We start from the raw sequence: 21,347 nt of genomic DNA on the forward strand, positions 1-21,347 counted from the left end.
GAGCGTCTTATCGCTCAGTCAAAGGCAGCGGCAGCCAGCCCACTCTCTGTTGCAGTGCCGCAGACGCTCGCCGCCGTCAGCCAAAAGACACACCCACTTGACTTTTTCTTTTTTATTCAAGTTTCATCAAAGTAGAAAACAAGACTAAAAGAAAATGCTGCAAGTTGCCTTGCACACATAAATGACACGCATATGTACACTTGAGGCGAGGCTCTCGGCAGAAGGCTCACGCTCACTCCGCGGCATTGGAGCCAGAATCTGGAAAAGACAAGTGTACTCATTGGTAACGTAGAAGACAGAGCAAGGTGCAGGAGGCTCGCGCACGTGCCCACTTACTCTTTCCATCGCACGCCACAATCTTGACTTTGTCCACCTTGACCAGGTCGGTGACTTCTCGAAACTCCACGTCGTTCAACACAAAGGTCCACACGTTGTCGCAAAAGCGATACGTGTTCAGCGAACCCTGACGACACAAGCGCCGCAAAGTCAAGACGCGCAGAACGGCAAAAGTAGCGCTCGGACTTTGTTCAAGGGCGGCGGGCGCAAATTGCCGACAAAGGAACACGGGCCGTGCAGGCGCTCCCCCGGCGGGCTCACCTTGAAGTTGACGCGGTTGCGAACGCGGTTGGCCAGCGCCGTGTTGATGGCTTTGTCAAACTGGAGAAGAACCTGCAGGGCCAACTGGGGCGTGATCTGCTGCGTCTGACAGACAAACAAGAATGGTACGTTTGGTTAGGAATGCACGCCACGTTTCATACAAAGCGCTACGGCCTTTCCTTTTCGGACCCATGTCATTGCCAGTGTAAAAGGTCACAGTCGATACTGTTCATGATACCAAAACACTTGTATTATTGTCCGGATTGAAGATATGTCTTCTTTAGACTTTTCTCGGTCCCACCAGAGCCATCTCCTGGCCGTGTGTCGGCGCCAGAGCTCATTCCGGCTGAGTTTGGGCGGTCGCTGGGGGACGCCCTCAACCTATCGCAGGGTGGGCATAGACAAACGACCATTTGCACCTACGGGCAATCTGGAGCGGTCCTACTGTGCGGATCTTGAGAATGTGGAAGTGCCTGGAGGAAACCCACGCAGCCACGGGGAGAACATGCAAAAAAGGGGCTGGAGCGGGAATGGAACCCCGCACCGCCGAACGGTGGGGCGACGTGCTCACACCGTGCCGCCCAACTTCACTCCAGTTTAAAACAAAAACAAAAAAAAACGCAGAATACAACGCAGGGCATAAAACACACCAGCTAGCAGACAGTGCCAGTCATTGGCGCAAGCTGTCTTGTGCGAGCCGTCCGTCCTTGATGAATGTGCATCGTCCCCGCTCATGGAGTCTGTCGAGTCGGGGCGTCGATGTGCCACATCCAATATGGCGAACGGGCTGCCGTAGCGCAAATTGGGAGGACAGGCGCGTATGTTGCCATATCATTGTGTGAGCCAACCTAAACGAGCGAACGTGCCGATGGGAATGGCGAGTGTGTGTTAGTCGGCAGAAGAAGTCGAAGAGGTTTGAGCCGGGGGCTAGCGGAAGCATTAGCAGCTAGCACGCTCGCTGCTCACCTGAATGAGCTCGTCCAGGCTCTCCTGCAAACTGTTTCCCAACGTGGTGTTCCTATACAACTGGTACGCCATGCCGAGCGAAGCACGAACGCCGCAAGGCAACAGAGGCAACCGGCGAGACGCGCGACCGCACAGCAGCTGCAGTTGCAGTTGCGTCCTCTTCTTCGTCGTCGTCTTCTTCTTCTTCTTGCGCTTGACGGGCAAACAACTTATTTTCCTTCTTCTTCTCGCGCTTGACGGGCAAACAACTTCTTTTCCTTCTTCACGACTGACCGTGCGTGGCGCCCCCTCGGCCAGACTCCGATAGCTAGATTGATTGATTGATTGATCTGTCGATGGACTATCTAGCTGACGGAACTCCTTTTGAAACATTTTCACTCATTCGTTCGACTAGTTTGACTTGACATATACATCCTGATCGGCACAAGCATTTGACTTAGCGAGGTACAAGAAACGACAGCCTTCCCCTGATCTAGTTTGTGCCCTGGGCATAATCGATTTTCTTGATTTCAATGTCGATTAATGTAACGGTATGGTAAATGCCTCAGTTGATGATGCTGTGCTGACCTCGATAGTATTTTTGTTTCTTTGTGTTTGTCAGACGTGGCCGCCGGCCATCTGAGAAGCGCAACACTGCCCTCTGGCGTCTGAAAGCCTTTCGTCTCTGCGGGAGTCTCTAGTGCCGGGGTTTCCAGCCAAATGTTGACCACTTTTGCTCGTAGGTGGGAGTCCCGCCCTCTGCGGTCACATTTCCATTCATTTGGAGAGAGAAAAAAAGGCCACATCCTTTTCCGTGCGGCCTTTTATTGGCTTTGCCTTCCAAACAACACGGTCACCATTCTCCGCCGATCGAGTCATTCCTCGGTCAACCGGCGCTCAGGGTTCTGGTCGCCACAACAGGTTCTCTGTTTCTCGGCTGTCTTCACGCCGGGTCGCTCGCGCCGGGTCATCGGTGTCTTCGGAGCGCGACTCGACGGCCGCGTCGCGGGGAGGCGCTGACGCCGATACGGCGTCGCTTGACTCTGCGCCGCCGACGTTGGACGGAGATCCCTCGTCCTCGGGCGGCAAGAACCCAAGCGGCTCCAGCAGCCGCTCGGCGTCCACGCGGCCCAAACCCTCACTGTTGAGCACTTGCGACGCTGGAACACCTGCACAGAATCCCACATTGAGACACAAAGGGATCGTTCATTGTATGTTGGGGACATTGCAAGTATCCAAAGTACAAGTGCGATCAGGTTTTGGTGTGACAATAAGCTCAAGCATCCCTAATGATAATGAAGGCTTCTGACCAAGGACGAGCGCTATCTGCTGGGCGGGAAACAGGATCTGCAGGCATCGGTCCAGGAAGGGCAGCATGTCTCGGGCGTAGACGCGGCACATACGCACAAAAACTCGACGCTCGCCGTTACTGAATGCCGAGTCCTCGGCTCGGTGGAACGCCAACAGCTGAGCGGTCACCTGCCGGGAGGATGCAATGCGTCATGCCACACGCTTTTGACAAAACGTCACGGACGCCGGCCTTGGGGTGAAGGTCAGGGTGAAACAAACAAATGAAAAAATGTACCCAAAAGGCGGCGCTCGCTGACTGACATTGACCTTTCGCCACGATGGCCGTCCTCAAGTACTTGGACGCGATGGCGGGACAGAGACTAGCGACAGTGCCGTCAAACCTCAATCAGATGCGGCGGCGAGGCGTACGCGGCGGCCGATCGGCCGGCCCGCCCTTTCTCGCACATGTTGCAAATTGAGGAAGTAAATCCCAGATGGAAAGACGTGCCCTCTCAACCGTGTCGTCGGCTCATCGTGTCCCCCCCCCCAACCCTACCCCCCCCCCCCTCCGCCCCAAGGGCCGTCTGCGTGAGTGCGTGAGCGCGTTTGCCTTACGTGGCAGAGGGCGTGGTGCAAGTCTGCGGTGACGCACTGGGCCAGTGCCAGGGGGCAGCACAGGCGCAGGTCGTTGAAAGCGGCCAGGATATGGTTGAGGAAGCGACCCAGCGGCGGGAAGTCCAGGAGGGTGGCGGGCGGCGCCAAGGTTCCGGGCGGATCCGTTGGCGCTGCGCGGGCTCCTGGCACGAGCGGCGCCGCCACGGGGGCGTAGCCGCTCATATCCTGCTGGAAGTGCGCCGCTGCCTCACGCGCCGCGCTCCCGAAGGCCTCGGCCGCCGCCTGCGCCAGGGCGGCCGCCAGCCGGCCACGGAAGTCCACGCCCACCCGGCTGAAGGACAGGCCCAGGTACATGCACTGCGCCGCCAGCGAGTCCAGTCGGGCGCCGGCGCCACGTCGGAGGTCGCGCTCCAGCACCTCCACCAACTCGCACACCTGCACACACACCAAAGGCCACATAGCTTTGAACTCGTACGCAGATAGGGGGGCGGGCGTGCATCTCGCCAATAAAGGACCGTTGGATCCAAGTGCCAATTAAAGGGCGGGTGGGGGGTTCATCCCGCCAATTTTGAGGAGATGCGAGAGCAATTCGCTGGGCAGACGCAAGAGCACTCCAATTGGCTGCACTGAACTGTCTTCCGAGTGAGAACCAAGGGCGTGTGCTTGGACAACAAGATGGAAACTAAACCTCTGGCTCTCCATCGAGCCTTTTCGCCATTTGAGGACCCTGGGCGTGTGCTTGGACTTGAGGCCCGAGAGCAACAAGATGGAAACTAAACCTCTGGCTCTCCATCAAGCCTTTTGGCCATTTGCGCCCCCGCCCCGAACTCTTCCCCATGGCGCAAAAGCAGCACCTCGGAGAGCACCCAGCCGTGGAGGACGTCGGCCCGCTGCGGCGCGGCGCCCGTGCGCCGCTGCTCCGAGAAGATGGCGCGGTACTGCGTGACGATGTCAAAGAGGTGCACGCGGCACGCCTCGGCGCTCTTGCTGATGTGCGCGTAGGGCTCGGCGTCGGGGACGGCGTCCAGCGCCGCTCGCAGCCAGGCGCCGCGCGCCTGCAGGAACTTGACGCGCAGCTCGGCCTCGTCCAAGGCGTCCATGCGGCGCAGGTAACCCACGGCGCGCAGGCACGACGACAGCTGCCCGTCGCTGCGCAGCTGCTGCAGGAGTTGGAGCAGCATCAGCTGAGTACTCTCCGCCACTTCACGCACCAGGCCCTGAGAGGCACAGACGAGAGCACGTCAACGGTCGGGCAACATTTAGACTTCGATCGTACGGGCTGCTCTTCTCCTTTTGTTGTTCGGAGCAGAGGACACGACGCGATCGCCCACCGCCTCCGGCCCCAGCAACACGCCTGCGTGTGTGTGCGTTCGTGCGTGCGCGCGCGCCGCGCATCACCCGTATGACTGGAAGCGCTGCGTGTTTCTTGTCCAGCCTGCGCACGTAGGCGGCCAGCTCCAGCGCTTGGTCGTAGTAAGCGTTGCGCACGCACGTGTCCATCAGCTGCGGGATCTCCAGGATCTCCAGGATCTCCGTGTGGCGGTTCAGAGTCAGCGTGTTCATGCGACGGCTCGCCGACATCTGTTCCGCCTCCTTCGCAAAGCTCCTGAACGCAAGCGCACAGGAAACGACACGGCCTCGTCAGAACTGTTTATTCCATAAATCGGCGTCGCCGCCGCCGCTTGGTGCCTAATTCGAAAGCGGGTAGAAAGCAAAAAACTCCCAAGCCAAACATAATCGGTCAAGTGTGAGCCAGGGCGAATGCGCGCGCTGGTGCGTGGTGGTCGCGGACCGACCGGCATCTCTGTCCCAGCGCGGGCAGCTTGTCGAGCAACCGCGACACGGCGGCCTCGACGCGGCCGAAGTCTCGGTAGATGCGCTCGGTGCAGTCGGCGGTGCGGATAAAAGTGTGGTAGTTGGCGAAGGCCAAGTGTCGGGTCTGCTCCAGGATGCTGGCTCGCTCGTCCGCCAGCCGCTCCTGCTCGCGGCCCAGCTGCTCCACGCCCAACGAGCTGAGCTCCGCCAAGTAGGCGGCCAGGTCCGCTCTGTCCCTCCAGCTGTCCGGGAAACAGTCCTGGAAGACGGACGCCCAATTGCTTTCGTCCTCCACGTCCACCATCGCCATGGCGGAACACAACGACGAGAAGACTAGCTAAAGTGTCCAAGGGGAACTACGGCGACGACGACGACATCAACAACGGGTCGGAGCCACGCGTACTTCCGTGTCTACTTCTTTGTCTGTCTCTCTGGGCGCCGGCCCAGGTGCAGACGTGCTGCTTATCGCCACCCTGCGGTCGCCAAAAGGAACTGTCAATTTCCTTCCGGCGGCCGGCTGACTGGCACCTAGGTCAAGCAAGCAGGTCTCGGGGACCACTGCTTTGGCGGAATATTATTAAAACTATATTTTGCACCGAAGAAGGGTAACCCTATACAGGCTAAGTCTATTTTGGGAATCTCCGCTGCAGTTGACATCATTTGGACAGACACATGATTCACAAAATGAGCTGGAAAATCAATCAAGTCCAAATAATGAATCCATTTTACTTTAATAAATATTACAATTATTTTCCACGGGTCACCTGCAATAGCGCCACAGACCACTAGAGGGCCGTGGACCATCTCGACGGTCCATTCATATCCGAGTCCGCGTCAGGCATCTCGTCATTGCGGACAAGTCGTAGAGACTGGCCATTTGTGACAAAAGCTGACGTTGAGCAAATTTGGACAAAGACAGCTTAGCGCCCACCCGCCTGACGGTGACAGTGACGATGCGCCGTGCATGCTGTCGTCCTACCCCGCCCCAAATTTGATTTGAGCCATGCTTATATGGATCAACGCCCGCAAGGTGATGTACGCAATAGTAAGCGGGCCAAAGTTCAAAAGATTTTGTTTTATTTCCAAAATACGTGCGTACACGACATCTTCAGAGTGCAACGATGACACGGAGAATCAGCATTTCCATGGAGCGCTAACAATAGGCGGCGCCCTATCAAAGTGGCCATCCCGCCATCGGCCATTGAAAACCGACGCGGTGCCTATTCCCAAATGGGCCAAAGGCACTAAGCGGCTCGGGCGAGTCGGTCCGCTCCGAATCCCGTCGTCAGCGCACTTCCTCGGAGCGAGGCCCGAATTTGCCCCGCGGCCAAATTCTGCCGGCCGGCGCCGGGCGGGCGCAGAGGCGACCGAGCAGAGGAGGATCTGGCGGCGTTCACGAGTGTTGGTCCAGCTGCGCCATGAGCATCCGCAGTTCCCCGAAGGCGGAGCCGTGCCGCCCCACCTGCGCCGCTTTGCTCTTCACCACGTTGTTGATGTTCTGCAGATGCTTGCTGCACACGTGGCACTTGTGCTGCCTGAAGAAGACGCGTCCAGGGTCAGAGGTCGCTCTGAGGAAAACCAGACAGGGGTCGGCGCTGCCGCTCACCGTTCCTCTCGCGTGACGTCCACGCCCACCGATGGCCCCGCCCTCAGCGTTTCGCAGACCAGCGGCCAGAAATATTTCATGATGATCTTCAGGGATGTGCAACCGCACTGCATGTAACTGGCACGCACCAAAGTGTGCGGTCGGTCAAGCCACACGTGAACGCGCGCGCGCACACACCAGCAGCACGAGCGACTGACCTTTCATATTTACTCTGCAGAAGGGTGTCAATCTGAGGAAGGCTGCTTGCGCACACATCCAAAGTCCATAGCGACCTGAACACGCACGCACGCACGCACACACGCACACTGTACATCATGTCCTGCGCACGACACACCGCGTGCGCGTGGGCGTGCGACTGACGGTTGCACGTTGATGATGTTGAGGACATCCACGACTATGGACAGGTCGTTCATTGCGACGGCGACGTCCAGCGCGCTCTGCGGACACACGTGAGGTTTCAATGTAGCAACACACGGCGTCAGCAATGTGGCTCTGCTCCGTGGCATTCAAACACCATTTTTGAAATCTTGCCAACGGCGCTACCTCCCGCATCTGTTGAATTCAAGCAGGCCGGACCGCCCGCTCGAGGGTGGGTGTGTTTCAGTCGTGTGTCGCTAATGGAAGAGCAATGGCCCGTGCCTGTTGTGGCCTTACCTTGATGCCCTGGCGGGCCCACACGTCTCTGACACTTTGCAGGTTCTTGCGTCGGTTGCTGAGCATGACGCACATGGTGGCGTGCCCGTTTTGGATGTGATTCAAAACGTCGCTCTCGCTTAGGATTCCTCCGCCGCGGCGGGCCTGGAGGCAAAAAGCGCATGCTGCGATAAGGCCGCAGCGGCGGCCGCGAACAAAATGGAAGCCTCACCGACAGGAAGTCGGCCACGTCCAGGCCGCTGGGCTCGCTCCTGCTGGCCGGGAATATTTCGACCGGCGGAGGCTGGGCTTGCTCGCTGGCGGACGGGGCGGCCCGTTTCACACAGGCAACCACCGTCGGCTCTACCCGCTGGACCGGAGTGGACGGGGCCGCCGACGTGGAAACCTGTCACACGCAGAGCAGACTTTGAGCGGCCGGACGCACACGCGCCCGTGGGGAGGGAGGGAGGGATGCTGGCTGACCGGCAGCTGTTGGTCGGGACAAAGCGCTGCCGCCGCCGCCGCCACATTGCCATCGGCTCCTTCTGAGGACAGGGAAGATGGCCACGGCGGTCACGTGATGTCGCCGCGTGACGACGAGCTGACTCACCGTCCTCGGGCGGGGCGGGAAAAGGCTCCGACATCCCGGGAGGCGTCCGACCTGAAGGCAAAAGAGTCGGTGACCTGCGTGACCTGCAGGCTTGTGCCTGCGTGCGCGCGGGCGTCTGTACAGATGGCGTTGCGGGGCTGGAATATTTCCCGGTAGTCTTGCGCGTTGTGGATTTGGGCCGAGGAAGCTTTGTCGTCCGCCTCGTCTTCGCTGGGGCTACGCCTCTCCCCTTCGGGACTCCGCCTCTCGGCTTCCGCGCTCCTCTTGAGGCTGAAGACGCAGGATTAGCATAGGGCTCCCGACGGCGTGGAGCCAGCCGCGCCGCTCCCCATGTCTCACCCTTGAGACGGCGAGGCCGGGCGTTGGTAGCTGCGGCGCGGTCCGCCCGCCTTGCCGCCGGTGGGCTGCACGCCGGCCGGGGCCGCCGGAGCCATGTCATTCTCCGCGGCGGCGTTTGGCGCAGCGCTGGTCTTGACGCGCTTAAGGTCCACCACGTAGGTTGACACGCTGCTCAGCTGGTGAGACACGCCCATCTGACCGTCCAAAAAGACAGGACAGGAAACGTGAGCTCACGCCGGTGCCGCCACTGTGGTCTTGGTGCGCAGGTTTCACTCGGCGCTCGGGACGCAACGCACCAGCTGCTGGTTGCAGAGCGCCAGGTCGGCCACCCGCCCCCAGCCCACCGTCACCGTGTCCAGCCAGCGCTCGGGTTCCCACGCGCACACGCCCAGGACGTCGGCGTGGCCGCTGTACAGGCAGCTGCCGTCGGCGCTGAACATCACACACCTGCGGGAAGATTTGTGTGAAAAAGCTTCACGTGGCTTCGGCCCAAAAGACGACGAGCCATCACTCGAGAGCGTCCGCACGACGTCTGCGCTCGAGCTAAATGTCGCTCGAGGAGGCTTGGAATCCCTAAAGGCGCAGGCCGTCGTTCAGACATCACCCACGTGCAGGAGAATTTTGCGAGCGGTCGGAGGGAGCCGGCGCTTGCTTCTCCTCCGCTCACTTGCTCCTGCCCTGCAAAACGGGCACAGCGGCAAAGCGCCTTTGCTACCTTTGTCACCAAGATGCGACTCGGAAGCGTCGCCTCTCGCTCCAGCTAGTCAATTTCATTTGAGAATGGATGAATGGCAGGCAGGCGCTTGCTTAACAATCTGCTTTGCGGCCAAGCATCTGCCTGAGCAGCAGGTCGCCGCCGCCGCCTCGTGCGACATTTCTACTGGCCGTCGTACGTGCCAGACGTGTGGTCACGACTCACCTGATGGCGCCCGTGTCCTGTAGCGCCCCTACCTGGCAGAACTTCTCCAGATCCCACAGCCTCACCCACCTGCGCGCACACACACAAGGAGCAGGGGGAAAGCCAGCGCAGCGGTGGCACGGCACGGCGGCGGCGAGATGGGGGCACCTGTCGGCGCCACCCGAGGCCAACAGATATTCGTTGGGGTGGAACTGGATGGTGCCGACAGCGGCCGTGTGCGCCGTGAACTCTGTGATGGTCTTGGCCTGCTTCAGGTCCCACAGCTGTGGCACAACACGGCCACGCGTTACAAGCTTCAAAAGGCGCATCCACTTATCCCGCCCCCTTTACCTTGACCGTGCAGTCGTCGCTCGCCGACGCCAACCACTTCCCGTCAGGGCTGAAGGCCAAACTCCGGACGGCCGCGGTGTGACCCTGGAAGAGGGTCAGGCGAGCTCCAAGCCGGCAAGGGAGGAAACTGACGCGGCGGGCCACCATCTTACCTTGTACCTGTAAATGGGGCCTTTCCTGCGCACGTCCCACATCTGTTGGACGACATCCGCCAGTGACGAGACACGGAACAGTCAGGTGACGTGAGAGCAGAGCAGAGCATCGTGCCAAACACACAGCAACACACACACACACACCTTGATGTTGGTGTCGGTGGAGCCGGACACCAAAAAGTCTCCAAAAGGATGGAAAGCAAAACTGGTGATGCTGGATTTGTGTCCCGGTAGCGTTCGTAGCACTGCGCACATTCACACAGACGGACGCAGCGGGGTTCAACGTTCATGGCGGGGCGCAGAGAAAAGCGGCGAGCCATTATTTGCCACGTTGCGTCAGGCGTTATACCGAGACATAACGCGCACCTGATCAGGAAAGCCATTAGCTTCTAGCTGGCTAATCGTTAGTCGCCCTGCATACGTTTTGGCATCGACGGCGGCTCCACAATGTAAAAAATGGCGAGGGATGGTTACACCTCGAGCGGCAACTATCAAATCCGCCATATCCAAATGTCTTTGCGACCGTTAATGACCACCAATGGAGTGCCAACGCCTTTCAAAATGAACGCCCGCGTACGCAATCGTCCGCACAGCACGCCTCCAACACGGATGGAGACAAAAGCAGAGCGGCGCCTCGCAGAGCAGCAAGAAGGGAAGCGTTCTGACTCTTGGCGGCCTCCAGGTCCCACACCAGGATGGATCCCGACTGCGAGCCGGTGGCCAGCTGCTCCTCGGACGCGTTGAAGTGGACGCACTCCACCGCCTTCCTGTGGCCGCACAGACTCTTGCCGCCGTAAACAAGCACACAAGCAGACGTCACAACCAGCGGTTGCTGCAAGGGGCCGTCCATTGCTGCGCGCGCGCACAGTACCATGATGCAGTTGGCCTTGCTGACGGACCAGATGTTGACTTTGCAATCTTCGCCTGCGCTCGCCAGGAGGCGACCCGTACGTTTGCCCAGAGAGGCGCAGCAAACGCGACTGCCGTGAGCCTCAAACTCCTCTGCATACACGCACGCACGCACACACACACACACACACGCACGCACGCACGCACGCACACACACGTTAAAGCCTACATGGAAAGGGCACACATGCAATCATGGCGACGCGCTGTCCATTTGGAGCCAGACGCCGGCCAGATGATGCTTAGGGAGGCAATCAGACTCACGCAGTCGCCAGGAGATCTTGGCGGCGGCTGCCGCCATGACGACTCTGCGCACCGGACTCGCTCGCACGCCCGTCCGTAGTCTGTTCCCCAGCTGTGTTGAGCTGAGGAAGCCATTTGGAAAAGTTTACCAACTAGCTAACACATCATCTGGAACGCTACAGACGGGCTAACAAAAGCAGCATTGTTCTTAAAGTGGTGATAAACTTTGAGTATGTCACGCAGTTCGTTACATTGGAACACAAACAACAACGAGAGGCGCAGGCGCGGTCCGACACGACCACCGAGTGACTGCGTCCCGAATTCAAGTGATGATGGGCCGGCCACCTGTTCAAATTCCAGCCACAAATGTTAAAAATAGCTAACATTTGGATGTTAATCCAGTTAAACTGATCATTGCTTGATCATTTCACCAACCCAACACAGGTAAGCGTACAGGTCGAGCGAGACAACACAAAAGATGCTGTGGTCACGGCTCAGCTCAGCCCGTGTTTGGTGTGCACGTCGCATTACCCAATTTTCGATGTCGGTTTGTGGCGGGCGCCTGGATTAGTTTCTTTTTCAGGAGTGTTGTTTTCAAATTTCAATTTGCCGACCGACCAGGCCTGCTTGCACTTGAACTAGGAAGGCTATAAAAGCCAAACTCTCGACACATCGTGAAACGTTGGACAATCGCCGAGCATGAACGAACGAGATCTCCCTTCAACATGACCCAAGTTGACGGGCGAAGGTGCTTGCGCGTCGCGTCGCATCGCATCGCAGCGCGTCGCGTGGCGGGCACGAGGCTGAGCGAGCGGACGGAGCTTGGAGGAAAAGTATGCTAACGAACGCTTCGTATGAGAGAAGCGGAAAAAAGCGACAGCGGGCGGCGGCTAGCTGGTTATCCGCCAGCGGGCGTTAGCATCCAAAGCAGCAACAAGCTAAAGGCGGCATAGAAGCGAGAAAAAGCTCAAGCGTATCAAACAAAAGACGCCTCGCTGTTTACCTGGCGAGCCGAGCTCCAACTTGTCACCGTCCGAGCGCCGGCCGGTCGGTCGGTCGGTCGGCGATGAACACCGACGACGGTGACGATTGTTGTCAAACGGACACGCGTGCGCAGCTTAGCAACTGTCCGGTCCAGATGACGTCACACAGAGCCCGCCCCCTACACCGGAAGAAGCGCTCTTCGTACATTTGTATAGATTGTTAAACAAGAGAAAAAACGAGGATGACGACACGTTGACTTTGTGTGTTCGTTTTGGCGGGGGTTTTAATAACAGCTATGATCAAAGGTTGGTCTTGTGGCTGCGTAGGTTCCGGCCGGGCTCGGGGCAAGAATGCCAGGTGTGATGACGGCTGCCTTCTGCTGCATGGCGCCCTTTAAACGATAGCAGGGCTCGGAGCACCCCCCACCAGCGATCGTACAAAATAAACGACTACTCTCAGAGCACTAATCACAAACACAACGCACAACAATCGCATGTTCAAATCTCTCGTTTGTTTTAAATTGATGGAGAGCTATTTCATGATAAGAGCCAGACGCTCTTCCACACTATCCCACCCACAAACATATTGCCATGTGGAATAACGCCAGGCACGTGGTTCTTAGGCATCGATTGTTATTTACAGGACAGAACGACTTGATCGACCCACATCCCCTGCGGTTGCTTTTGTTGGAACGACACGCGACCGACCGCCATTTGCCGAGTTGCAACAACTCATCACGCAGCTGAAGAATGTTTGTAGTTTCCATGTTTATTAAAAATGAAAAAAAAAAAGAAAAAAAAAAAAGCAAACAACCACTTCCAGTCACGTCACGCACCCAATATGGTCGATAGCAAAAGTCCACCTCGCATATTCGCTCGCTCGATCGGCCGGCCGGAGCGAGAGGAGCGGCGTCATCGGAAGAAAACCTCAAAGTCCGTTGAAAGACGAGCACCGATAACAGTTTGTGGAAAGTGCAAGAAAGCGGAACACTGTTGTCGGGCGTTGACGGGCAAAGGCGTCACCGTCGCCATGGCGACGCGCAGCGCGCGCTCCTCACGCTGCCATCTTCAGTCGCCCTGCGAAGAACAAGTGACAGGTCGGGTGACGCGCATAAGTTTATGAAAGCAACGTCGGAGTTGGAACGGACGGGCGGCTAATCGCCTCATTTGGTTTCTCCCGAGGATGGAGGCGGCGCAAACGGGCTAATGAGGGTTAGGAGCGTGGATTGAAAAGCGCATTGACGACGAACGCAACTACGCTACCGTCTATCGCCGCAAACTCGAGCGAGATGAATTCAAAGTCAAATCTAACGTCAATAGTGGCATTCAAAAGGAACTTTACAGATTCACAGCCCGTGAGTGGGATAAAACTTGTGACTTCATGTTAAGCGACTGTCGTCTCTCTCTCTCTCCCCCGAATGAGGATGGACTTGCGGCGCCAAAGAGTGACGTTGCTCATCAAGAATACGTTGTGAATGCAAAAAACCCCAACTAATTTGACGGCAGGGTTCGTTCTGAGGCCGGGCCGCAGTGGAGGGCGGCGGGCTTTGCGGCGGACCCGCTTCGGCTCGCCAGACTGATCATCATTTGTGCCGACGATCCTTTGCAAATGCTTGACTTGGCACCTTTTCCAAAAGGCTGCTTTGCGCGCACGTACCCGTGGAGAGTTGCGCGTTGGATTTCCGTCGAGAGCCGGCGGGCGCTGCGGAGTTTAGGGAGGAGCCGGCGCTGCTGCTACGGGATAAGGGGAGGGGCCCCGGGGCAGTGTCCCTCTGCACAGACGACCAAAGTCAGCGCCGCCGACCCAAAGCGGATCGCCGCGAGTCGCACAGTCGCCGGGCTTTGGCCTCGTGACTCGTCGCGCCCGACCGGGAGTGGGAAGCACGCACGCCAAGCGAGAAGCACAAAAGACGTCTATTTGCAAAGTGCGCGGCGGCGGCGGGACGGACTGGAAAAAAGCGAGTTGACCTCCAGGCTTTGGTGCGTCGGCGAGGACGAAGCCGAGCGGCTGTCTGGCCTCCCGCAGGCGGCGAGCTCCACGCTGCGAACGCGCTGAGCGAACTTCAGCGAACACAGCGACTCGCTCACGTCGGCCGGCGCCGGAGACACCTGAGGGAGCACGGCGAGGAGTAAGCGGGGCGGCAGCCAGCGAGCCAGCGAGCCAGCAAGCGTGCGCCGGTGCTCGCACCTGCACCATCATCAGCGTCTTGCTGTCCCCTCGCAAGCTGTCCTGCAGCAGGAAGGTGAGCCGCGAGTTCCTGAAGGGGACGTGAGCGCGCTTGCGGCGCAGCGCGTCCATCACGTCGCCCAGCGCCGACAGAGACTTGTTGATGTGGCGAGCCTCGCGCAGGCGCCCGCCCTCGGCACCCGATCGGCCCACCCGCTCAGAGCCGGCCAGGTCCACCAGGTTCAGCTTACCTGAGGGCAAAGGGAAGGACGTCACACGGCCGAGGCGAGGCGACGGCGCGGCGTCACCTTGCGTGCGAATCCCCGTAGTGCCGTTGAGTCCCGCCACGCTGACCATGAGCAGAGCATGAGAGCGAGAACTGCGCTCGTTGAGGTCGGTGCACGCCGTCGCCCGGCTGGCTCGCCCCGCCTCCAGAACCTGAAGCGCGGCGGCAGCGCAGTTCAAATGTCACGCAACCGGGATACTGACGAGGAGCGTTGGACGTGGCCGAGACAAAAGAGGAGGTCTGGGCCCGACGCGCCGGACGCCGGCCCCCTTTCCCTTCTCCGCTTTTGCCTCGCTGGACTTTGCGCAAAGGCTTTGAAATAGCGGCTGTGGAACTCGACCGAGTAAGTCTCAGCTTTCTCAACATCAAGAAAAAGACTAAAAGGCAAGATCACAGCCTAACCCTAACCCAAATCCAGCAGCGCCATACCTGGTTGACGTCGTCGACGGTACGCACGGCCACACGTGTCAGTCCGGGGACGTAAAGCTGCCCGCTGCCGTCGGGATTCATCTTGATGTCCAGTCTGTCCGCCGGCCGGTCGCTGAGGAGGTCCCTGAGCGGCCATGGACGCACGTGAGCGTCGCCCCGACCACGGCGAGCACGGCGACGGACGCTCACCTCAGCGCCTCATTGTAAATCTCCAGCATGCTGACGCAGATGTGGAATTCCCACTCGGGGCTTCTGTCGGCCACCCGAGAGAAAAGCAGGCGCAGCGCTCGCTGGTTTAGGCCCGGGTCCGACGCCACGCCCTGCCCGCACGTGTTTATATGAGCAGAGACCAAATTGCACATTCATACGCCAGCTGAAGCCAACCTCCATGGTGTAAGTCTTCCCCGAGCCTGTCTGTCCGTAGGCGAAGATGCAAACGTGGAAGCCGTCCACGCAGGACGTGACCAGCGCCTCCACCTCCTCAAATACCTGCAGTCAAAGGCCGCCGCCGTCAAAAAAGGGGTGGGGTGGGGCTGGGCTGGGCCCGGCCCGGCCGGGCTCGCTCACCTCCACCTGCGTCGCCTGCGGCCCGAAGACTTTGTCCAGCTCAAAGGTCGTCACCTTGCCCTTGTCGTCGAGGTACAGGACGCCATCATCGTCCGGGTCGTAGGTCAACGCGTCGCCCTCCTCCCCGCAGCCGCGGACGGGACGGACGCGGCACAACACCCGGATATTTCCTGGCGACAAAGCGTGCCGCAAAAGAGCTCAGAAGCTGCCAAGACGTGGTTCCGTTGGAACGCTTCTCCCTTTTGCAGAGGGGGGGAATCTCCATCCCAATCATCAACGTAAAACAGATTGCCTCCAAAAGGGTGAAGTGAGGTGGACAAACCTTTGAGCTGGACCAGCTGGTTATGGATCTTCTTCCTCAGGTTCATCTCACGTTTGTATTTGTCCACAAGCTTCAGGTTGGTCACGCTCACCTCGCCGATCAGGTGACAGATCTGCACATGCGGCGACACGCTCAATTGAAGGAGCCAGGCTCGCTCGCTCGGTCACAGCGTTGCCACTCGCTCCCACCTCGCGCTTGGCGTCGTCGATGGCGTTGCGCAGCATGGCGGGGAAGTGATGCACTTGCTTCTTCAGCGTGTTGTAGTCGCTGGTGAGCGTCCTCAAGGCGGGATGGAGCCCCGCCAGCTTGCTGCGCACACCTGAAACGGACGGCCATACCGACGACAATGCCGACTCAGCGCAAAAGCAAAAAGCCGCTCTGCGTCCGTGGCGGCCTCCTTCAGAGAAAGGCGGCGGCGGCGGTGGAATTGGAAAGCCGCGCATTGCTTGCTTTCTTTCCTAAGGCAGCAATCAAAGTCTCGACCGGGCAATGCAACGCTGGCGCGCCAGCACCACTCGGTGGCGGAATTCGCTCCATTTGTCTGACCTGCCAGGTTGTCGTGCACGGCCTTCATTTGGCTCTCAGCCCTGACGAAGGCCTCCTGGATGACGCGCTCCTTCTCCTCCTTCAGCCGCAGCAGCTCGCCGTCCAGCCGCTTGTGCGCACGCTCCATCTCGCCGTCGTACACCGCCACCTGGAAGCCAGCACCGCACGGTCACGTGGCCGCCGTGGCTGAGCTAGGCTAACGTCTAAACCGGGATTGGGCCACTTCTTGGCTCGTGCCGGAGCCGTGCGCGCTCACACCACCTTGAATCGTTTCACCGGGAGTAACGAAGGCTTTTGGCTTACACCAAAAGCAAATACCGGCACGGACAGAAGGCTGCACAAAGCGCCGTTTCTCTTGGCGCCAGCTCTCCTCCACATGCCGTTAGCGTGCGAGCGTTACTTACCTGCGTCCTGAGCTGGGCGCACGTCCTTTGCGACTGCTGCAGTTGCGTCTCCAGCTCCCTCAGCAGGTGGCGCTGCACGCAAACTTGCTCTTGCAGCAAAGCATTTTGTACACGTAGCCGAGATTCCGCCTCCGCCGCAGTCTGACCAGCACAACAATGTTCAGCGCCGGCCGCCTAAAGGCGCTCGCTCTCTGGCAATGCGCTGGTACCTGCGATGCCAGCGGCGATGCCAGCGGCGAGGCCAGCGGCGAGGCCAGCGACGAGGCCAGCGGCGAGGCCAGCGGCGAGGCCAGCGGCGGCGCCTCTTCACAGCGCGCAAGGTCCCGGAGGTCGCGCTGGCAAAGTCCCGGATGAGGACCGGAGAGGTCCGGCGGCGCGGGGGCGCTGCGCTCCAGTTGGCGCTGCAACGCATCCACCTGGGCGCTTTTGTCTAGCAGCCGCCTCTCCACGTCGGCCAGCTGGCGCTCGCGCTGCCGGGCGCCAATCAGCTCCCTGCGCAGAGCCTCCGCCTCCTGGGGACACGCCAAAGTATGGATATTTTTTGCCACACTTTAGCACTAGAAGAGGCAGGTGTACTTGCGGAGGAGGCGCACCCCCCCTCCCCTCCCCTGCCCTACCCCCCCTGACCTGAGAGCAGCCGCAGGCGCCTTCCGAGGCCCCGCCGGAGGTCAGCTGCCGTTTCAGACTTTGGTTCTCCAGCTCCAAAAGCTGCAGATGCTTCTCCAAGTCTGTGGCCCCCTGCAAGGTAAGTCTCATGAGCAGCTTCGAGTTCACGCTGGCCTTCCAAACAACTTGGCTTTTGCACCACATTTTTACCGATCGTCAACAGCCGACACAAACGCTTGTTGCAAATCCGGGACAAGTCGAATCCGACGCCGATTTTGCGCGCACGCTCAGTTCGTGCGCAGAGGACAAACATCCGTACGCACGGATTAGTGACCGAGGCCCGATGTTCAGCGAGCCGAGCGTCGGGGAAGCAAGGACGGCAGGGGGGAGCTTGGCATGAGATCCAGGAAGGTAAACCCCCGCCAAAAAAGATAAAGGGTGGTCAAAAACCATCAAGTGGGGATCTACTCACCGGTCCTGAGCCAAGTCTGGCCACTTCCTGCGTTTGCCCGGCAAGCTTCTTCTGCAGTTCCTCCACCTGCAAGCACGAAGAAGTTTGCGGTGGCCACGACAGCGGGCGTGCGATAGGCCGGTCCACGTACCTGCGAGTGCAAGCACATGCCGAGCTGCTCTATCTCCATGGCGCCTGACAAATGCACACACGGCACAAGATGAAGGGAATAAATACGCCCCTAGCGGCCATTATACAAGATGGCTGAGTTTGTTGTGTTGTTGGACTGTACAGTCTCTCTCTGTCTCTCTTTCCCAGTCATCATGTCATCATGGTGTGTGTGGGACCCAAAGAACTGGCGAGCTGAACTCACCCGAGGACGCCGCTCGCTCGTCCCCGGGCCGAACTCCTGCGGCGTCTTGGTCCAGGCGAGCCTGAAGGCGGCACACTTTGTCCTGCAGAGTCTGGACGCACGCAAACAGCAAGGTGTTGGCCAAATGGAAAAAATGGACCGGATATGGCCGCGTTATCATCCTTTGCCTTCAATGGACTCTTTTGTCAAAGTTGTTAGGGAGACAGCAGACAATGAAAGCAGACAAAGCTCAATGCAGAGGAAATCATGGTCCAAACACTCCAAATGGGAAGGAAGGAAGGAAGGAAGGAAGGAAGGAAGGAAGGAAGGAAGGAAGGAAGGAAGGAAGGAAGGAAGGAAGGAAGGCCGGCGGGCGGCCGGCGGGCGGCCGGACGGACGGACGGACGGACGCTACGAGCGTGCAAACGCCGTCGTCTCACCTGGATGAGCAGCTGCTGCCTGGCCGCGTTGGACTGGCTCAGCTCGGCACCGGGCGAGGGGCGCTGAGAAAAGCCGGGGCTGGGCAGAGAAAGGAAGGAGGCTTCCTCCTCGCCGTCGCTCATCAGGAGGTCTACAGAGCTCGCTACGCACACACACACACGTGCGCACGCGTGACACGCAGACACCTGGCAGGCACCACAATTAGACGGGCCAGAATCGGGTCAGACAAGCACGGGCGGCCTCAATTGGCTCATTCTCATCCCATCGGCAAGTGGGAAGGGGTATTTTCTGCTGGAAACCTCCGTGCGCATGTTACGTATATATTTCGGTTTGATTCAATGTTTTACACTTTCTCATTCACCTGTGATGACCTGGAGGCAAGCTATGTCAAGCGTCTCGCCCAAGGACACCACGCCTTTTGTGACGAGGACCAAGCTGGCTTGGACCCGACCCACCGCGTTCTACAATGCGGCGCGGTAACGTTGAGCGCACGGCTCGGTCACGCGACGCCGCTCCTTCGCTAACTGAAGCCACTCGCTCATGCGCACGCACCGTCCAATGAGAAGTCGTTATTCCAGAGATCCCGCAGACAGGGGGCGCGGTCGAGGTCCCAGGTCTTTCTTGGTCCGAGCATGACCCCGGGACCGGCCGGCACCCTCAAGGACTTGCGCGGCACCTGCGGGGAGGGGGCACACGAGACAAGAGCGTGACTCGCCGGCATAGCCGGCGCTCACACACACTTCGTTGCTGACGTGGACCGATGCCTCCATTTTTTCTCTTCGGCAAGAGGAGCCCTCGGAATGTCTCCTCGGCGACCGCCGAGGTTTCCGCTATCTAGCCTAGCTCTGCGAGCCGGAAGGCGGGCGGGCGCTCGGTGGGGAGGGGAGGGGGAGGGCCTGCGACACACACACACCAGCCATGGCATTTCCCTCACGGACGGCGCACGGGCGAAGAAGCCAAGCCGAGGGAGGCCCCTTTGACGCAAAGTATCGGCACGGAAACAAAAGCGGCGAGTACGCGCTCCCGCCTCCTCATTCCAGACGTGCTGGAGCTTGGCCATCTTCCAGTCTTACCTCCATTCAGCCTTCATCCTCCTCCTGGCGCTCAGTTCGGCCTCACTGTGACAGCAGCGGCGGGCGCCATGTGTGTCAACATCGCTCAGTGAAACACGAGCCCCAGCCCCACACATACGCTTTCATCCTCTCTGTTCCCCCAGCAACAGCAGGGCCAACCTTCCACTTTGGCTCCGCCCCCTCCCCCAATCCAATAAATCTTTCAACAGCCGGCGGAGCGCGTGCGTGCGTGCGACAAGGACCCTCCGCCGCCAGGACAATATTCCCTTCATACAGTCCAGTTTGCGCAAGCAAGACACACGCATGCGCGCAACAAAGGTGTCAAAGGCGCGGGTCGCGGGCAAGAACCGCCCCGGCCGGTCCGGTCCGGCCCCCGCTGGAGTTCACCCTAAGGACCGACCGCATTGTGAAAACGGCCGTACCCAGCATTCGCCGCCTCGACCGATGCCCTCGTGACGACTCACCGGCAAAATGCACCCGACTTGACGGCAAATGCTGAATTGTGCAAAATGAGGCTCTGCCTTCTGCATATGCCCACACGCACATGCGCACACTCAATTTCTGCACAGGAGTGACACGCACGCACGCACACAAAACCAGTGACAGTTTACGTTCCACAGAGAATTAAATGCAAACTCTGACTCATGTTTCCCAACGCCTTGGTAGTGGTTTCATTTCCGACCATGTCTCCCGAGGCGAGGCCTTCAACGTAATGACACATCGTTTCTTTTGAAAAGTCATAATCATTTGCCTCAAGTTTTGACGGTGGACGAGTCATCAAATGTGAAAGAAAACACAAAAAGAGAAAAAAAAAAATCCTAAAAAAAAAAGCTCTTTGATCATTTCATTTCATTCCTTAGCTTAGAGGGTCACCATTAGAAAAGCAACATTTAAACATTCTTTTTGTACGTTTTTTTTTTTTTAAGTGTGCGTTCTTCGTACCCGGTTTGCCTCTTGCATGAAATTTGGTGGACAAATGAGGGTGAAACGAGTTCGTCATTTAGTTTGCTCTTTCTGTCAGATAGAACGGGCGCCTGCCTGCCTGCCTGCTGTTTTTCTCTTTCTCTCTTTTTCCTTTCCATGCAGGCCGAAATCGATGCAACAAAGCGGACAACGGACACGTCATCGCCATGGCGTCATTAAAGTTAAGGCACGTGATCGGCTTGGCAAGGGCTCCAAGCCGTCACTCAAACGAAACCCAGTCGACCCCACCTCCCCTCCCCTCCCCCGTCGACCCGAGCACGTGAACCTTTTGTGAGAGAACAACAAAGAGGAATGTTCTCAAATGACAACGTGAGCGTTTTCAGCGTGGAACTTTCTCGAAAGCCGCGGAAAAGGCAGGCAGGCAGGCAGGCAGGCAGGCAGAGGGAGGGACGGACGGACAGACGGACGACTTTTCTGCTCGTACCTTGGCTGAAAAGCTCGTCTAGTCTGCTTGTCCTGTGTCTCGTCTCTTTTCTTTTCCTTGGTTGACGCTTCGGTCGGTGCCAGTCCGCACAAAGGCGTAGCACGAGTTCAGTTTGGACTTTTTTTTTTCTTTAAGTGCAAGAGACTCAAGAGCGTTGGCGCCAGTGGAACTTGTCATTTCCGGCGGCTTCCCGCCGCTGCCTTCACGGACGTGCTGACATGTGGGAAATCACACTAGCCGCGTGACAAACAGAGGTCTCGAATACTTAAATTACAATACCCGACTTGAACAAATTCACATCATGACATAACA

General features: G+C 58.7%; 4 protein-coding genes across 10 annotated transcripts; all 4 read right to left on the bottom strand.

Annotated features, from left to right (window-relative positions):
- Positions 1-97: 97 nt before the first annotated feature.
- LOC119120720 (transcription initiation factor IIA subunit 2) lies at positions 98-1,772 on the bottom strand. Its single transcript, XM_037247873.1, has 4 exons — positions 1,564-1,772; positions 598-702; positions 337-463; positions 98-258 (listed from the first exon to the last, which is right to left on the bottom strand). Exons 1-4 carry the CDS (start codon positions 1,633-1,635, stop codon positions 233-235), a joined length of 330 nt encoding a protein of 109 aa, XP_037103768.1. The 5' UTR covers positions 1,636-1,772; the 3' UTR covers positions 98-232.
- Positions 1,773-2,350: 578 nt separating this feature from the next.
- LOC119120719 (conserved oligomeric Golgi complex subunit 8-like) lies at positions 2,351-5,695 on the bottom strand. Of its 2 annotated transcripts, XM_037247871.1 has the most exons (6): positions 5,244-5,694; positions 4,846-5,053; positions 4,302-4,664; positions 3,448-3,882; positions 2,853-3,021; positions 2,351-2,711 (listed from the first exon to the last, which is right to left on the bottom strand). In XM_037247871.1, the coding sequence occupies exons 1-6, from the start codon at positions 5,570-5,572 to the stop codon at positions 2,440-2,442; spliced, it is 1,776 nt and encodes a 591-aa protein (XP_037103766.1). In that variant the 5' UTR covers positions 5,573-5,694; the 3' UTR covers positions 2,351-2,439. The 2 variants fall into 2 exon arrangements, with proteins under 2 accessions (XP_037103766.1, XP_037103767.1); XM_037247872.1 differs by lacking the exon at positions 2,351-2,711 and having other exon boundaries at positions 2,889-3,053; positions 3,391-3,882; positions 5,244-5,695.
- Positions 5,696-6,317: 622 nt separating this feature from the next.
- katnb1 (katanin p80 (WD repeat containing) subunit B 1) lies at positions 6,318-12,155 on the bottom strand. 2 transcript variants are annotated; one of them, XM_037247682.1, is made up of 20 exons: positions 12,004-12,155; positions 11,022-11,122; positions 10,723-10,853; positions 10,518-10,635; positions 9,996-10,096; positions 9,852-9,893; positions 9,700-9,783; positions 9,517-9,632; positions 9,370-9,438; positions 8,747-8,897; positions 8,451-8,644; positions 8,233-8,381; positions 8,112-8,162; positions 7,985-8,046; positions 7,734-7,907; positions 7,523-7,666; positions 7,229-7,305; positions 7,066-7,140; positions 6,869-6,985; positions 6,318-6,797 (listed from the first exon to the last, which is right to left on the bottom strand). In XM_037247682.1, the coding sequence occupies exons 2-20, from the start codon at positions 11,056-11,058 to the stop codon at positions 6,656-6,658; spliced, it is 2,034 nt and encodes a 677-aa protein (XP_037103577.1). In that variant the 5' UTR covers positions 11,059-11,122; positions 12,004-12,155; the 3' UTR covers positions 6,318-6,655. The 2 variants fall into 2 exon arrangements, with proteins under 2 accessions (XP_037103577.1, XP_037103578.1); XM_037247683.1 differs by lacking the exons at positions 10,518-10,635; positions 10,723-10,853; positions 11,022-11,122 and having other exon boundaries at positions 9,700-9,893; positions 12,004-12,142.
- Positions 12,156-12,732: 577 nt separating this feature from the next.
- On the bottom strand, positions 12,733-21,296 carry kifc3 (kinesin family member C3). 5 transcript variants are annotated; one of them, XM_037247679.1, is made up of 21 exons: positions 19,628-20,119; positions 19,107-19,230; positions 18,554-18,696; positions 18,135-18,225; positions 17,913-17,956; positions 17,783-17,848; positions 17,332-17,442; positions 16,966-17,216; positions 16,705-16,849; positions 16,301-16,448; positions 15,943-16,073; positions 15,755-15,866; positions 15,433-15,602; positions 15,250-15,354; positions 15,055-15,185; positions 14,866-14,989; positions 14,459-14,588; positions 14,172-14,401; positions 13,952-14,092; positions 13,641-13,755; positions 12,733-13,060 (listed from the first exon to the last, which is right to left on the bottom strand). In XM_037247679.1, the coding sequence occupies exons 1-21, from the start codon at positions 19,631-19,633 to the stop codon at positions 13,038-13,040; spliced, it is 2,541 nt and encodes an 846-aa protein (XP_037103574.1). In that variant the 5' UTR covers positions 19,634-20,119; the 3' UTR covers positions 12,733-13,037. The 5 variants fall into 5 exon arrangements, with proteins under 5 accessions (XP_037103574.1, XP_037103573.1, XP_037103572.1 ...); XM_037247678.1 differs by lacking the exon at positions 19,628-20,119 and adding an exon at positions 21,036-21,296 and having other exon boundaries at positions 12,733-13,755; XM_037247677.1 differs by having other exon boundaries at positions 12,733-13,755; positions 19,628-20,122.
- Positions 21,297-21,347: the final 51 nt, after the last annotated feature.

The sequence above is a fragment of the Syngnathus acus genome, chromosome 3 (assembly GCF_901709675.1).
Source record: "Syngnathus acus chromosome 3, fSynAcu1.2, whole genome shotgun sequence".
Taxonomy (NCBI): Eukaryota; Metazoa; Chordata; class Actinopteri; order Syngnathiformes; family Syngnathidae; genus Syngnathus; species Syngnathus acus.

What these genes read in the sequence shown, in the direction of transcription:
- LOC119120720 (XM_037247873.1), bottom strand. Translation starts at nt 1,635, where the DNA reads ATGGCGTACCAGTTGTATAGGAACACCACGTTGGGAAACAGTTTGCAG. An exon ending in GCAACCGCGTCAACTTCAAG is followed by an intron (nt 464 to 597) that starts GTGAGCCCGCCG and finishes TTGTGTCGTCAG; the next exon opens with GGTTCGCTGAACACGTATCG. An exon ending in TGTGGCGTGCGATGGAAAGA is followed by an intron (nt 259 to 336) that starts GTAAGTGGGCAC and finishes TGTCTTTTCCAG; the next exon opens with ATTCTGGCTCCAATGCCGCG.
- LOC119120719 (XM_037247871.1), bottom strand. Translation starts at nt 5,572, where the DNA reads ATGGCGATGGTGGACGTGGAGGACGAAAGCAATTGGGCGTCCGTCTTC. An exon ending in CAGCGCTTCCAGTCATACGG is followed by an intron (nt 4,665 to 4,845) that starts GTGATGCGCGGC and finishes TGTGCCTCTCAG; the next exon opens with GGCCTGGTGCGTGAAGTGGC. An exon ending in TGCACCACGCCCTCTGCCAC is followed by an intron (nt 3,022 to 3,447) that starts GTAAGGCAAACG and finishes TCCTCCCGGCAG; the next exon opens with GTGACCGCTCAGCTGTTGGC.
- katnb1 (XM_037247682.1), bottom strand. Translation starts at nt 11,058, where the DNA reads ATGGCGGCAGCCGCCGCCAAGATCTCCTGGCGACTGC. An exon ending in GCAAGGCCAACTGCATCATG is followed by an intron (nt 10,636 to 10,722) that starts GTACTGTGCGCG and finishes TACGGCGGCAAG; the next exon opens with AGTCTGTGCGGCCACAGGAA. An exon ending in GCGACGACTGCACGGTCAAG is followed by an intron (nt 9,633 to 9,699) that starts GTAAAGGGGGCG and finishes GTTGTGCCACAG; the next exon opens with CTGTGGGACCTGAAGCAGGC.
- kifc3 (XM_037247677.1), bottom strand. An exon ending in TCGACGACGCCAAGCGCGAG is followed by an intron (nt 15,867 to 15,942) that starts GTGGGAGCGAGT and finishes CCGCATGTGCAG; the next exon opens with ATCTGTCACCTGATCGGCGA. An exon ending in ATTTACAATGAGGCGCTGAG is followed by an intron (nt 14,990 to 15,054) that starts GTGAGCGTCCGT and finishes ATGGCCGCTCAG; the next exon opens with GGACCTCCTCAGCGACCGGC.